General features: G+C 35.9%; 2 protein-coding genes across 2 annotated transcripts; one reads left to right on the forward strand and one right to left on the reverse strand.

Annotated features, from left to right (window-relative positions):
* Positions 1-444: 444 nt before the first annotated feature.
* Positions 445-5,112, reverse strand: LOC132739390 (endoglucanase-like). The gene is made up of 5 exons (XM_060727082.1): positions 4,958-5,112; positions 4,289-4,428; positions 2,766-2,880; positions 1,408-1,649; positions 445-581 (listed from the first exon to the last, which is right to left on the reverse strand). The coding sequence occupies exons 1-5, from the start codon at positions 4,995-4,997 to the stop codon at positions 495-497; spliced, it is 624 nt and encodes a 207-aa protein (XP_060583065.1). The 5' UTR covers positions 4,998-5,112; the 3' UTR covers positions 445-494.
* Positions 5,113-10,411: 5,299 nt separating this feature from the next.
* Positions 10,412-15,437, forward strand: LOC132739391 (2-phosphoxylose phosphatase 1-like). The gene is made up of 4 exons (XM_060727084.1): positions 10,412-10,745; positions 11,447-11,558; positions 12,760-12,999; positions 13,657-15,437. The coding sequence occupies exons 2-4, from the start codon at positions 11,480-11,482 to the stop codon at positions 14,877-14,879; spliced, it is 1,542 nt and encodes a 513-aa protein (XP_060583067.1). The 5' UTR covers positions 10,412-10,745; positions 11,447-11,479; the 3' UTR covers positions 14,880-15,437.
* Positions 15,438-17,204: the final 1,767 nt, after the last annotated feature.

The following is a 17,204-nucleotide window of genomic DNA, read 5'->3' on the forward strand; positions in this document are numbered from 1 at the left end:
ATGAAATAATGCGTTGAGAGGTATCAGTATTAACCAACGGGAAAGCGATCATTTTACCTTGACAGTTTCATAATAACTTAAAAACCCAACCAAAACCATCTTGATAAATGGAAGAAAAATGGTAACTTCTTCTTATATAGTGTTTAATTTAGGGCTATTCACTGTACAGCACCGGAAATATTGGGCTTTTCCCTGTACTACCCCTGAAATATTGGGCTATATGAAGCACTGCCCTGGAAATATCGGGCTATTCCCTGTACTGTACTGGAAATAACGGGATATTCCCTATACGGCCCCGGAAATAAGGGGCTATTCTCTGTACTGTCTCGAAATATGGACTATTCCTGTACTACCTCAGAAATATGGGTTGGGGGAATATTGGGACAGAGTAACAATTCACGGATGACTAACTACTGAGTAATAAAACAAAACAAAACTGTGAGGTATTTATTTTAGACTTTTAATAAGAAAAACTCAAAACAAAAGTTGTTTAATTATTTCTTGCCGCCACCTGGGTGTTTTCCACAATAGCACTGATGATACATTCCATCATTTGGTGTCTTACTGTTATGGGAGTGTGCCTGAAATTGTATTGTAGTTAACACTATAGCATTTCTATTTAGACATGTCCTAATTTCATGATATCATTCATTTTTAGCTTATTTTGCCACATGCAATGTTAACGACTGACGTTTAGTGCATCCTATTCAATGGAAAAAAGTCAGGATTATTACAAAGATATCTATTATTAGATAACGGTGTTTATGTAATTGTTTAACTCAATAGAATTCAAATATTAGGTTGCATATTCTCTTTGTAAATCATAATATTTCAATATTTTGTTGGATTTCTATGGCTTAAAAAGACTGATAGTGAAATTCCGTTACTTAAAGATGATTAAATATTTGGTCATTATGTTAATATCTGGTCGGCGGATTTCTATTATCATTTGTTGATATTTGCCAACTTAATTATGTGTTAATATTTTGAATATGGATTCTTTGAGGTGATCATGTGTTGGTATGCTTAATAAAGTATATATGTGAATGTTTCAGTTGAGCGGTGGCATAGTGGTTAAGGTGTCTGCCTCTCAACCCAGGGATCATGGGTTCGAGCCCTAATCGAGTCACGATCATGTTTCGACATATGACACCAGTACTGGTTGGTTCCAGGAAGCGAACTCGTAAGTGATTAATATAAATTCAAGATCTTGTTTCGCAATCGAGCTTAAATATATGTATGTTTAAACCATTGTAAGATAGATATATTTATCTAGCATTATCATGTGCTGATATTTGCTTAAACTTAATCATATTATAATATTGGGAGATGGATTCTTTGGTCAACATGATCATGTGTCTTCTTAGTGATTAAATTTTAATGCGTTATGCGTGTGTCTACACTTACTGAATTACAGTCAGCCCATTCCCACGTGACCTCTGGGTTATTCCAGCCCAGTCCAGAAACCTGTCCTGCGCCGTTTTCAAGGTCAAAATGCTCTCCGTAACCGTATTGATTTTTGTATCCATTTTGACTGCTTTGACTACACCAACTAAGATTGGGATATTCATTTGGACATAAGTTTGTTGTCATAAATACGGCACTTTGACCGGGCGGTGTGTATGAGCCTTGTCCATCGACAAATCCACCTGCAAAATACAGTTTGAAATATACTAAGTACTACTTATAAAATCTTCTGATGAATTAAGACATGAAGATATATCAAACTTAAGGAAAAATATCAATAGTTTAGATATTTATTTTGCTCAAATTTGATATTTGAAAAAAAAAATAAACTGGTAAAATCTTTAAATTTGAAATGTAAAATACACATCTTTTGAATACACACAGAGAATATAATGATATGTTTTAAAAACTACACACTTTAAAAAAGGTAATTACAGTATGATTAAACAGTGTCATTAAAAAGAACTGGCTTTTGTATACATGTATATAAATATAGACTAAATCAATTTGACAAGTAAAAGGGACTGCAGCTTCCCAAACATACTTTATACATTCACTTATTCAAATTAGACATGACTTTTTAAGGAAGAATTTACTAGAATTCAATAAATTTCTGCAATACAAGTATTTATCCTAAGATAATTATACTATAATTTATAGTATATCATTAAGAAACTATGAATTAATTACAATGCACGTGAAACTTTCCATGTACATAAACATTTATAAGTAAGAACTGTCTTTAAATTTATTAAAATTAAAATGAATCTTGGAGTATGTATTGAAACATCATGTTTTTGAATTATAATAGTTTTATTTCTGTGCCTATACAAAGTTCAAAGTCATCGTAACTTAACGGAATGGTTGTGTGGCAAAAATATTTTTGGGTATATTAGTTTTGAGAATTTAATACCAATTTTACCGTTGCTGGGGTGGGGACTTGAGAAGTGTTGCGCATTCCATTATATCTCACGAACAGATTCAATAAAATATGAAAAACAAGATCAACAAGGAAAGGCGGCGTTCAATGAACGCAACCCCCACTCGACGCGGTAACTAGGGCCAAGAGCCCAGGAGAACCCTAAACAAAAAAAGAACAGGGCACGGACAGGATAATCACTTTAATAAAAACCAAGTATGCGAATTTTAATTCTTTATTTATTTGTTTTTGATTTGTTTTGCTTTCATTGCGCCCGACAAATCTCCATTTTGTTTTTCTTTCACTTACGAGTGCAATGTGCAGTATCGAGTTTAAATTTAAAAAGTTTGTGTTCTGATTGTATAGAAAAGATTCACACCTGTTGTGGTGAGTTTCACACACCTTCCACACATGGAACCACACCAACCTTTACCACTAGCGTCAAACAAGTGCTGACTCGGAGCAGTTACAAAGCTGTTGGCATTCCAACTGAACTGCAAGTGTAAACAGATATTGAGTAAAACATTTGAGCCGTGTCATGACAAAACCAATGTAATGCGTTTGCGACCAGCATGGATCCAAACCAGCCTGCGCATCCGCGTGGTCTGATCAGGATCCATGCTGTTCGCTTACAAACCCTATGACAAGTAGAGAAACTTATAGCGAACAGCATGGATCCTGATCAGACTGCGCGGATGCGCAGGCTGGTCTGGATCCATCCTGGTCGCAAATGCATTACGTTGGTTTTGTCATAACACGGCTCATTTATACTTACAGTGCACACTCAGAATCAGATTTTAGGGGCTTTTTGTAACAACTTAGAAGTTAGTGACATTTCGGTAGTGATGGTTGTGTATTGCCGTTGCAGTGAGAACTCTGGAATTAGGGCCTACAATTTGCACAACGAATCCACCGTTTAAGTGAAAGTAACACTGTATAAACAAGAACTGGTTGAACCGTATGATGCTCCCCGAGAAGGTTTTGACACTGGAAAGTATAAAAAAATGAACAAAGGGCAAAACTCCAAAATTAGAAAAGGCAGAGTTATGTTTTTTGCACTGCACTTGTATTCAATGAGATCTATCTATCTATAAAGTTTCGTGATGATATCTCTTATAGTTTCCGAGTTATGTCCTGGGTAAAATTCAAAGAGTAAAAATGAACAAAGGGCAATAATTCAAAAATTAGACAAGCCTGTGTTTAGGTTCTTTAGCATTGCAGTTCTATCCAATGAGATCTATCTACCTACAAATTTCCATGTTGATATCTCTAATAGTTTTAGAGTTATGTCCCGGACAAAATTCAAAAAGTAAAAATAAACAAAAGTGCAATAACTTCAAAATAAGGCAAGGCAGATTTTTATTCTTTTGCACTGCACTTCTACCCAATAAGACATATCTACCTACAAAGTTTCATGTTGATATCACTTATAGTTTTAGAATTATGTCCCGGACAAAGTTCAAAGTGTAAAAATAAACAAAGGGCAATACTTCAAAAATTAGGCAAGGCAGAGTTACGGTTCTTGCGCACTGCACATCTACTTTATGAAATCTATCTACCTACAAAGTTTCATGTTGATACCTCTTATAGCTTTAGAGTTATGTCCCGGACAAAGTTCAAAGTGTAAAAATAAACAAGGGGCAATAATTCAAAAATTATGCAAGGCAGAGTTACGGTTCTTGTGCACTGCAACCTACTCAGTGAGATCAATCTACCCACAAAGTTTCATGTTGATACCTCTTGTTGTTTCAAAGTTATGTCCCGGACAAGAAAAGGGGACGGACAGATGGTTGGACGGAAAAATACGGTATTTATAAGTCAAATTAATGCCGTTCAAATGTATTTCTTGACTTGTTAGTGGACAGATAGGAAATAGACCAACAAAACAAGTGTACAACAGACCTGATTGTCGTTATTGTCCGGTCCGCAACCACATGCACCTTTATGGGCGTCATGGTAGTGAGTTGTCGACGCACACCTCTTTCCGTTATACATCCTTGGACTTCCGGTACATTTCTGCCCCGCCTCGACATACACCAAACCTGAAATATTACAAATTCCAAAATATGACGGAAAGTGTCTGTTTCGAGCAGACATGACAATGAATATTTGACGGGCATATCTATTTAAAGAGACTGCCTTCGTGGTCGATGGGATAGAGTCGATGACTTCTAATCCAGTTACCTCTCTGGCGTGGGTTCGATCCCCGGGAGATGGTTTGGTAGTTTAGCGCGGAGGAAGGTAGTCTAGTACTGGTGTAACTCTCCAGGAACGATGGTTAGAAAACTACCCGCCTATATGACTGAAATACTGTTGGAAAAAGGCGTAAAATGAAACAAACAAACAAACAAACTATTTAAAGAGCTGGGCAGCTAATTATGACGTCAAATATTACGTCGACTTCGTGATATGACTGTCTGCCAACGTCATCATCATCAACGATGTTGTCGTTACTATTGTCATCATCACCATCGATGTTAGAATCATCGCAATCAAAGAAAGTTCAAACTTAAAAATGTATAACTTATTAAATTGATGTAATGAAACTAAGTTTCTAACACGTTTACTCACCAACAACGACCAAAATGGTGACAAGCGCTTTGGGACACATTTTGCAATTATGTTCATGTGTGGAACTTATTTTCTTTATATAACCAAAAAATAGTCACAAATTTTGACATGAGAGTTGTTATCAACATAAAGGCTATTCCTAGTAGGTCATATGAAGGGAATAAAGTATGCGTTACCTTGACGATTTGCCAGTTTTACTGGTGCAAATTAAGGAAGCCTGGCTCTCGGGTCGAACCATCGAGTTTTTTTTACAAACTTGCTGGGTTGTTTCCGGACGAATAAGGATACAGCGACTCTTACGGATCCGAGCAAGGAGAAAGTTATTCCAAGTCAACTGTCACAATGTTAGCTGATTTCTGACATATCATTTTTGCCCTCAGGTCGTTATGGTCATCTTCGGGACATTGTCGCATAATGGTGAGCAGCAACAAAGAATAATGTCAGTATGGCGGAGACAACAGCACATTTAAGGATTACTCAACGTCCAATGGACAGATGAACTTAATTGTAGTCAGGGCTTCTACCACAAGGTGATATACATGCTTATATTTTTAACGCCGACTATTATTGGTCGCAGGTCCGCTACAACGAAACAACAACAAAGAAATACAAAATATATTATAGAGTAACGTATACCATATTTGTCCTTGTTGGGCACCAAAACGGCAATAGTTCATTTGGCAAGATGGTGCCAATCTACTTATAGTACATGTTTGAATTTAATTCACAGTTAAGCCACCAATAGTTTTGCAGTCGAACAAAATTTAAGTTTTTTCAATGTCTATATCTCTATTAATTTCAGTGGAATTATTGTGGAAATCTTTAGCTTGACCAGTACACTTGCATATTTACAGAGCCTGCAAATTACAGTGCATTGAACTGAGCATATTTAATTTTTCAATCTTATCTTGGACAAAGCATAGTGGTGTCCTAATGATAACTTCCGCTTCATCATATTAATTGGAGTGATGTATGTTTAAAGATTGTTGTTTACAGCTCTACTTGGGTAAACAATCATGTTTTCCGACACAAGTGAACAGACTAGAAGGGAACCACAAAAATTCTTTAAAAAAAGAAATTAAGTTATATTTCTTCATAATCCAGCTAAACATTATCAACGATTTGAATTAACTACAGACAGCAAAAGCATTGTACTACATCTTGCCACAGTCTTGATGTACGTCACTGACTTATTTATAATTCACACTACATGTGACCTTATTTTTCTTTTCTTAACGGTGTCAACGAGATAACAGAATTTTATTAAAATGAAATGGGAATTTAAAATGCGGACCCGACCAGTTTAAACCTCTCTATGTTATCTGAGTTTAGTTCGGGCGTGTAAGAATTGTTCCGATGTGTGTGGTTTAAACATCCAGAATAGAGCTGAAACTAACTACGGCACGCGGTGCTTCCCTTCATGTAACGGACCACCTCGACTCGACGATTATTTATAATTGGCGCACCTCGAAGATTATTCACAATCAGGGCACCTGGTCTATTATTCACAATCGAAACACCTCGGCGATTTTGGTAGTCTTTATCCGAAGATTGACGGACAAGTCCGAAAAGTTGTGACTGATATATGCCAATATATGCACATGTTAACATACCGGCTTCTCTTTTCCCCTCGGTAAGTGTACATCGTCGAGAAGACAAAGGGCATCGACAGAAGATTACTGGGGACGGCGAAAAAGATCGGAACTTGTGCTGCGGACCTGCTGCCGATGTCCTGCCTAAAGCCGAGGGGAGTTGTCCTACAAAATAGGCTTTGGGTCGACAAGAATGGTGTGCTAGGGAGCATGAGCCCCCTAGAACAGTTAGACGGCTTGAACGGCATGCCCTTTGCTGGCACCAACATCCCTTGTAAGGCGTAAGGGCTACCCTTTCAATTTGTCTCAGTTTACTGTACATTTAGGTTCTCATTGACCGCCGTACAGTGACCTACTTTTGGCTCAAAATTCATATCTTTGGCTAATACTCTGTGGAAATTGCATGTAGATAAATTATCACCTCTTTGTGCATCAAAATTAACTCTATAAGGGCATGACTGGCGACATGTTCGGGGTCCGTACTCGACAGCAAAAGCTGCATTTTGCCCGATTTACACTGTCCCGGTAATGGCCACGGTATCCTACGGTGTCTTAAACCGGTAAACCGGGGTGTTCCGTGGTGTTTTTCAGTTAAGAATCAAATTGCGTTAACATATCCCCCACAAAGCCCAGGTGTATTCCCGGTCCATACCCGATATAGCACCGGATATATACGGTAAGTGCCGATGCTTACCCGGTATATTCCCGGTTGATCCCGGTGGAAACCCAACTAGACACGGTTTCATCACGGTCCATCCCGACCATCGCCGATTTCGCCACGGTTAAGCTACGGGTGATGCCGTTACAGTCTCGGTGACGCCTTGGTAATTCGCCGATGCTTCCCGGTTCAAGTTTATGAGAATAAAACTGCTTGACCACGTTGACATCAGTCATTTGGTAAAAAGACAGCAGAGATGCCACCCAAAGGAAAGGGGAAGAAAGTTGGGACAACTGTGCTAACAACGCCTACAGAGGTAGAGGTACCTTTGGAAACGACTCGGGGAAGGACAGTAAGGAAAGCTCGCATCAGCAGAAATAGCAGAGAACGCCCCTTCTTCATATTCACTTAACAAAATTATCCAACGTAGCACTTTTAGTGTATTTTAATTGCCTCTTATCGGCACAAGGTCGTGACACCACCGTTTATCATCGTTGTATAACCGGGACTTGCCGGCAATATCCGGGACAATACCGGGTCCAATCGTAGCGCTGTCGCTTATAACCGCAAAGTTCTCCTCTGGCTCTACAGTAGCTCTGCCTGTTTTTACCGTGGCGACATCGTGTCATCACCGGGGCTCTGCCGTTTTTTGACATTGACACGCATCGCGGTTTACTTCACGGCGTGTCACGGTATGGATGCAGATACGATGGTTCTCCGGCGATTCCCGGTGCCAAGCCGATAGAACACGGTTCTTGGTTTCCTTCCCGGTGAGTGCCGGTGAGCCTCGGTTGTATTAAACATTTTAATTCAACCGTGGCGATCTCGGTTTGTCCCGGTACTTCACGGAATCGCTACGGCCCTACGCCGGTTTACCACGGTTGATCCCGATAGACTAAACCTAGCAAACCGGACGCAAGACCGGGACTAATGTAAATAGGGCTTTCAACAGAGACTATGGTACAGTTAACATACCGGTGCACAACACCTAATAGATATGCAAGGAAGGGTCAAATATAATACAAAGTTTTAAAGAATCTCAACTTAAACGAAAGATCTCAACCATATGTTTCAACGGTCATCCCCACAAACACGGGTTGTACATAATCGGCCAGATTGCCACTGTCCGTCTTTTTGTATTTTTTTTTCTTTATCGTTAACCTGACGAGTGATGTTATCGACGTTCATAAATTAATTAAAAAATAGTATAGGATGAGGGACGATAAAAAAAAAAAATAAATAAATAAATAAATTTAAAAAGTGGACAAATTTACATCTTCGTTGGCCTGAATTGACGTTAAAATAGATTATCATTGTAGGTCGTAAAGCTTAATTATCAAATTATGACCTGACGTACTTTTTTTTGCAGATAACGAATAATATTATGTAATCACAAAACTAGATTTACGTAATTAAAATACAAGTTCAAGAAATGTGGCTATGTGCCCTGTTATTTTAGTAGTGTTCATGTTTTATTTTGTATATTCATAACTAAAGTTTTTACTCTGATAGATATTCACCGGTCATTGAAAATTTTCCTATCAAAGCTTGACTCCGACTAGCACGTACGATATGTTGAAAATATAACTATGATGTCACGTACAGTTTTCCGCTGGTTTTCTTGCCAATCGGTGTGACCTATCAATGTCCGATAATGCCATTGGCAGGTCAATAGATTTCACGACTTCTAATATAATATGATATCTGTAAATGCATAGTTGAGAGGAAAACCGTCTACAATATTATGCGAAATTGGATTTTTGGGGATTTCAAAAGGGTCGAACTCGGTACTCTGAGCAGCAAGTGGACTCTGGTGCAAGGTTTTGATTCAAGGATGCCGCTAAAACGTAGACAATTTCGTCGGCTGTATTGCTCAGCAATTCAAGTTTGGAAACGCAAGGTCGCAATTTGTCATTTTCGGCCTCTGAAGGAACGCCATCAAAGATAGCTTGGACTTGTGTGTCTTAATAACTATGACTATGGATCTCTGAGTTAAACGAACTCACTGGGACATTCAAAACCTGTTCCTTATATCCGGAGTTCCTTGTAAGCATATACAGAATTAGTTCCTTGTATCAGGAATTTTTATAGCGAACAGATTTACATATAACGAACTGATTGTTTACCATTGTCCGCCATTTTTGAAGAGCATTTGATTAAGAAATAGAAATATTAGTCATTTATTTATATTTTAGACACAATACCCGAGAGCGTACTTTTTGGAATTTGAAAATCATTGCTATTTCAGTTTTAGTTTTACTCCCTATCTCAATTTCACATAAAATATAATTATTATATTTTGTTTCTAAACTCTTTTCGTTTTCGAATAAACAAGATTTTCGATTTTTCCTTCCTTTATATTGAATATCTTCTATTATAATTTAAGGGTTTCTTCTACTAATGTAAGATATAGATTTCTTTTCAGTTAAATCAAGCGTACTTTGCAGTTTGCAATGGATCATGCTTGCAAGCATGCATGATTATATTGAAAACCGATTATAAATTATTATAATTATTTTACTCGAGCAAAACTATTGAAGAATATAAATAAATAACCGTTTTATCTTGGTGAAAAGAACTCATGCTAAACATATCCTAGCTAAATAGAAAACTATACAAATTTCATTTGAATAGATGTATTGAAGTACATACATTCGCCCGAGTTTTCATCCGTGCGAATGAAAACGAAAGTTGAAAATGCGGGATCTATTTACGAATAGCCAATTTTTTGGAGTTTGTTATAAAAGTGTAATTTTCTGTAGTATTAACTAAATTGGGACTTAGAAATGAGTTCCTTATAAGCGATAATTCCTTATAACCGTGTTCGCTATAACCATATATATTTTTATATTAAAAAAAGAAGGGCAAAATTCGGGCCAAAATAAATTGTTCCCTATATAACCGGAGGTTCGCTATAACCGTGTTCGCTATTAAGTGAAGTTTACTGTATAGATTCAGACGCACAATTTTCACGAAATTCACGGACAAAGTTTGCTATATTTCAACCAGTATCAGATATAATCAACATCACTTCATGCATATACCTCAGTTCTTCAGTAAAATCATATTTCTTCGATTCTCTTTTATAAAAAATCCCGCCATACCGGAAGCGGAAATATGTTGGTCATATTCCAAAACACGAAAATATCATGCTGCGGACATCTGCTCATTCAAGAGCGCACCTGGGGTATTTGCAAATAAAAACAAATCTGTTAAAATATTAAAACTGTACATTGCTAGCATAAAAATATCTATTTCTAATTGTTCGATAGATACCATGATATTTCATAGCAACAGAACTTTGCGCCTCATGATTCAATAGTTAACATCGGGTTTCTCACCTGATACGTCCCTGAGCAGTTGTATGTGTACACCGGTTATATATTATTGATTTATATGTACATACAACAGAGCTTTATTGATGTGTGAACTGCCGGATTAAACACATGTTGGATAATCTTCAAAATACTTTAGAAAACAGTGCTTATATACATGCGTATTTCGTAGCCTGATGACAGTAATGTCACTAATGTGAAATGTGAGTACTTTAGTTGATTTATCTAAATTGTATAAATTATGACCGAACAGTAAACCGGTTATTACACTGATTAACCCGATCTATAATCGACATCATTTTGTCATGAATTATATATAAATTTATTATTATGATAACATTATTTTAGGTTATAAATTTATTATTATGATAACATTATTTTAGGCCTACTTTAAAATGTGGGTATGATGTTTTGTTTGTAATTTTACAAGGGAAGTAATTAAGTCATTTTCAGTGACGTAGCCGGGCGTAAATTAACATTACCAGGGAGTTTGCCGATATAACCATAGAATTGTCTAACGCCAACAGAAATTTCCCATTCCCTCTAATTATAGGAAAGCAAGTGGCAGTAACTTACTAACTAGGACTTCACAAATTTTATTAAATTCTATGCTGTTTAACAAAACCCTAAGTAGGTTTTAAGATGTAAGATACGCTTCCTTGGTGTAGTTATTTTCTATATAATAATAAGTAGCTGTAGGGCGGATGTTTTAGAGGTGACCCTGCACTTCTTTTACATGTCATTGTGTACAGAACACCGATGTTTACATATGGTGTTGGTTTTATGGTCGAAACTGCAATCACTTGAGTACTGGACCAAAATATTACCACAAAGACCAAAGATCTACTCCTCTAGTCAGACCAGGACTGTCACGTGACTAATTTTGTTTGATTTATTGTTTCAGAAAGGGTTCGTATATATAGAATGAAGTGCTGTCATGGTGATGGGAACACGCAGACGACAGCAACGCCTGATGAAACGAGCTATTTTACTTTTAATAGCAGCTGTTATATGTTGTAAGTCTAGAAAAACATTTTTCTTTTTTTTTTTCATAAATATAAAATTTCGCTACATGTAGGCCTATATCATTTAATAAGGGTTATTCTTGCATAGAGAGTGCGCAAGCGGTAGGTTAACTCGGAACCATGTACTATAAAATACCATTGAACTGGCACAAAGCATTTCGTTGCTGCCATCTACAAATTCTTTAATGATTATGCAGCTTGGGTAAAAAATGACCTTATTTATTATTGAAATATAAAAACTTGTGACATTTTCCAGCAAAGTATTTCAAATGAGCGATCCCGGGCCATCACGGCCCTCCTGTTCGTGCATTAACATCTGCAGAAGATTTCAAGCATTTCAAAATCCTACGGGCTTTAGGTTAAATTACGTCCTGCAGCAGATGTTAATGCAGGGGAAAAGCTGCTTATATCTTGTAGGCTGATGAAAAACTAGGAAATATAGATCTGTTTAAGAAGATAAATTAATATAGGCACATTATGTTTCTGATATCCATATTTTTAAATTCTTCGACATGTCAATCATTTGTATAAAAAGCATGTTAGATGTTTAACATACAATTGTAGTGCTGAACACATAAAGTAATATGTTGTAAAAGGTAGCAAAATATAAACAAAATACATAGTAGAATTTTGACTTCCTACAAAATACTATAATGCACTATGATATCATACCAATTACCAACAGAGCAAAAGAAGCAAAATATAGTTCAACTACATGTATATGTCAAATGAGAATAATTTTTTGAAACTTTAACAAGATACCAAAAATAACGAGTTTTTGAGAAATAAAAATGAAAGCATTAATGAAACATAATGGGCCTTTAAACGTTGAGGTATACTACAAAGTGTACACTTTTATCTAAGGGGTTTCAAATATAGAGAGATGTTAAAAGTATAGAACAGAACAGAACAGAACCGGCATATTTTTTCGCTCAAAAGCTGTTAGCTCAATGTAAAGCTAATGAAGATAGTGTTACGAAATATATAGTGACCTTAGTGCAATAACTGATTAACTGCTATTAAATTTTTAAAATGACTTATTCTGTTCTTGCACTAAGATGTCGAATTTTGTTTTGCATAAGTTAATGTATCACTTAATAGAATATACGACTTTAATTTTACAAGACGGTAATTTTGAGTACTTGTATACATATGTGCTCTTATGCAGATCCCATTCTTGTTTTCTTTTCAGTTATTTTGTTTTACCAAATTGATTGGTTGAAAGCAACAAATTCGTCCAATGAATCACATCTTTCGAAGATCGACTACAAACCGGAGTCAACAGTATCCAAGCGACGAGAAAAACTACCAGAACGACGGAAAAAGTTACCAGAACGGATTTCCATAGTTCAGGAAATAACACATATAAGGGGCATAGATGCATTGCAGAATTATTGTAACTCGCCCATGAAGGAAACAGTGGGACAGGAAGGTAAGTGTACTTTGATTAGTCACGTGGTGCACAAGTCACGTTGTGCACATGTTCGATCTCGTTGTATCGTTTGTCTTTTTACGCTTCTTGTTCTGTCGGGCAACTTTATTCTTGGCGATAACTTCTTTATTAATAATAAAAATAATAATAATATGCTAGTAATTTATGCCTTCAATAACGCAACTTTCTGAACATAATTTAGGGGGGGGGGGGAAACCCTTCTTATGATGATTAAACAGTCTGCAAAATTGAATTGATTTAAACATATTTTATTGCTCTTTTTTACACATTTGTAACATTATATAATCATAATATAAATACAAAAGTAGCAATAGGGTTGAACCACGAGTTCTTACAACATCAGCAAACGGTTCTTCCCTGATATATGGAATTATCTAATAATAATATATCAGGGAAGAGCCGGGGCAAAATTGCATCCGCTTATGAAACTGATATTAAATGCATTGATATAAACTGATGCCGGGATCACGGGTGTCAGCTCTTATTTGGTCGGTACGACCTGTTTTGCCATATGCCGCTAGTGCGAACAAACAAAAAACATTTTTTTTTTTAAATTTTCATGTAAATCTACTTTATGTCAATTTTCTCGGTATGATGTTATTTCTGCCATTCAGTTTCTTTTTTTTCTACTTCCAGGTACATCTTCTAAAGATTTTAAACTGAAAATGGTACATATTTTTATACGACATGGTGATAGAACGTCGATCCATAATTTCCCTGGATACAAGCCGGAAACTTATGATTGTAAGTTCAGCAGGTGGTACACAGGAAATGACGTAAAATTCAAAGCGTTTCCGTCGCGTATGGATCAAATGATGTCGTCTGCAAGGAGAAAAGAAAATTATTATTTCCAGGGATGGCCGACATATCCAAAGTTCGACACGTGCATGGATGCAGTTTTGACCAGCCGAGGAGCGTTGCAGCATTTAAAACTAGGTCAACACATCTTCAAGTCCTACAGCAAGCATCACCATCTTTTCGAACAACCACTGTCTAGTCAAATATACACTATAAGTACGGGTACTAAAAGGACGTTTCAAAGTGCAGTAGCGTTTCTTTACGGTTTTGTTCCAAACTTTAACATGTCTGATGTAAGTATAAACCACTCGAAAGACCTTCACTTTTGTTCGACGAAACATGTGAAGGACTGCAATTGTCCTCATACGCGTGATTTGTACATACGCGCCTTATGGTTCCAGAGCGCAATGGGTAAAAATAGTTCGTACTTTAAAGATCTTCGAAATTTCGTGAGTGAATTGTTTAAAATAGATAAAAATGATTTAAAATGGCTTTCGGGGATAGCAGACGCTTTGGTCCCCACATTTTGCCATAACTTTACAATTCCATGCTCTACATTCAATCCCTCAAAATGTGTGGATCATAAGTTGCTTGGTAAAATATGGGACGCCATAACAGACAAAGAATTTTCAAACTGGGATGACCCAAGTTTTAATTTTTTGAAGTACTGCAGTATTAAAATGACTCCCGTTTTGATAGAGGTCTTTCACAGAATAAAGGAACTAATAGAAAATAAAAATACACCGAAATTTATTTTATACTCTGGACATGATGTGACGTTGTCACCGTTACTCTACGTTTTAGGTTTGCATGATGGAAGATGGCCGCCATACGCCTCGCGCGTTGTCATGGAGCTTTATGAAAATGAAAACGACCTTACTGAGGAAAAATATTTCTTAAAATTTTTGTATAACGGCCTTGACAAAACTGAAAAAGTCGTGTTCTGTAAAAATAAGACGCTGAATGGCCTGTGTAAACTTAAATTGTTTAGTGACTTTATAACTCATGAAATATTGAATAGATTTGGTTACAGAGATTATGGTGACGCCTGTTTTGGGTGAAGCTGTGCTGTACATATAAAATCGCAACGCAAGACGGCGTGATCGCGGTTATACTATTGCCATTTGAATGGCGACATTGTTAAGTTGGGTTGTGATGAAACAAAAAAAGTATACTCGATTGTTTAGATAAAGGGAAAATACTTGTATAAACTTTATGTATAATATATTTATTTCAATATCATAAGACCACCGGTTTGCCTGTTCTTTCATAAGAATGGTAAACTCAAGAAATGAATAAGTCAAAGTTGGGGCCATATTTTTGATCCCATGTCAAAGAAAGACTGTTCGTGAATGTTTTATGATGATAATTACTGCTGCATTTTTTAGAGAAAATGGTGAGACTTCGAATGAAGGAAACTAGAATGGATGTATTATAAGAAAACCACTTTGTCAGTATTTCCATTTCGTGATCGGTAGATCTAGTGCTGTTTATTTTTTTTATCAGTGCATTTTCTTTCTGATTTTACGGGTGTTTTTCTACATTCAGTTCTTTTAATTCTATACAATTTTGTATACCAATAATGAACAATACAATTTTGTCATTAAAATTTATTTTTGCATGAGTGTCGTTATCATTCTAGCGTTGCAGTTCCCCCATCCCCCTAACGACTTCTGCACTGGGCCAAATTTGATGACAATTTCCTGGGATGTTACTAGCATGAAGCTCTACTAAAGTTGTTCGAATAATTTTGCTATGCTGAACATCTGGAAATAGCTAGGGTCGTTATGTCTTCTTTGTCGATTTATTTGTAAAAGCAAATTTAGTCGCCTTTTTCGTAGCCATTGAAATACTCTTCATTTCAAGTTTAGCGAGAGAAAGCACGGGTTATGTTCATTTTATTTTTGGACACTGAACAAAGAATCAAGATATTTGATCAGTCTTCACAAAGAGCATTTTAAAGGGACTCCACTGAGGTATTTTGTCATGATGGTACTGAAAATATTTTTTTCAGATAAATGTACCATTTGATGTAGGTTTAGACCACTTATCTTTGTGCAAAATTTCAGATCGTTCGCGCATTTCGTTTTTCAAATTGTAAAAAAATGACCCAAAAAGAAAAGCGTTTAAACGCTTTTCACTCGAATCAGGCTAAGAAAAGTATAACAAGAGCTGTCACAGGAGACAGCGAAGCTCGACTAATAAAATACTGGACGCAGTAAGGAGGACAAAACTATGAAAGAAAAATCAATTATGTATAATTATGTATGAAGCTATAGTAAAAAAATAACATCTGTTAACATAAATTCCAAGATCAAGGGGAATAATTCTAGAAATAGTCATGCTAGAGTTATGGACCTTGTCACACAACATTTGTGTAATGATAAGAAATATATATTTGAAGTTTGAATAGATACATTGTACCTTAGAAAGTAAAGAAGTTATTATATTTCTTAAAGAAAATCCTAAGTTCAAAGAGAGATCAATCTGTAAATATTGCTTCAAGAGTTACAAACAATGTCACATTAAATGTAATTAATGATAAGGTATAAGTATTTGAAGTTTGAGGTAGATACCTTTAAAAATAAAAAAGTTATAGTAAAAAATAACATTTTTCTAGTAAAAAAATCTAAGTTTATGGGGAGATAATTCTTGCAATTTTGGTGCTAGAGTTATGAACCTTTTCACATAAAATGTGGATGAAGATAAGGTAAATATATTTGAAGTATGAAGTTGATCCCTTAAGAAATAAAGAAGTAACAGTAAGAAATAGTATTTTTTGAGGAAAATTCTAAGTTCAAGGGGAGATAAATCTGAAAATGTTGGTGCTAGAGTTATAAACCTTGTCACATAAGATGGGGATGATGATAAGGTACATATATTTGAAGTATGAGGTTGATCTCTTAAGAAATAAAGAAGTAACAGTAAAAAATTGTATTTTTTAAGGAAAATTCTAAGTTCAAGGGGAGATAAATCTGAAAATATTGGTGCTAGAGTTATGAACCTTGTCACATAAGATGTGGTTGATGATAAGGATCATATATTTGAAGTTGATACGTTAAGAAATGACAAAGTTACAGTGAAAAATATTTTACTGCACCAAAACTTTAAGCTAAAATCTGGACGCCGACGCTGGGGCGAGTAGGACAGCTCTCCATATACTTCGTATAGTCGAGCTAAAAATATGATTTTCAATTTATTCCAAAGTATTTTTCTGAAATATCTTTGCATATATTTCTGTTTAAAGTGTCACAGCTCATTTATGTAAGAAATTCAAATGTGAAGGGTTTAGGCTTTTAAACCTCAGTGGAGTCCCTTTAATATTAAATCTATGGTGTTTTTTTTTAAATGTTCAAAATAATATTAACGCTAATTTTCTGTAGCTC

Source organism: Ruditapes philippinarum, unplaced genomic scaffold (genome assembly GCF_026571515.1).
Source record: "Ruditapes philippinarum isolate M1 unplaced genomic scaffold, ASM2657151v2 ctg19_1_1_1_1, whole genome shotgun sequence".
Taxonomy (NCBI): Eukaryota; Metazoa; Mollusca; class Bivalvia; order Venerida; family Veneridae; genus Ruditapes; species Ruditapes philippinarum.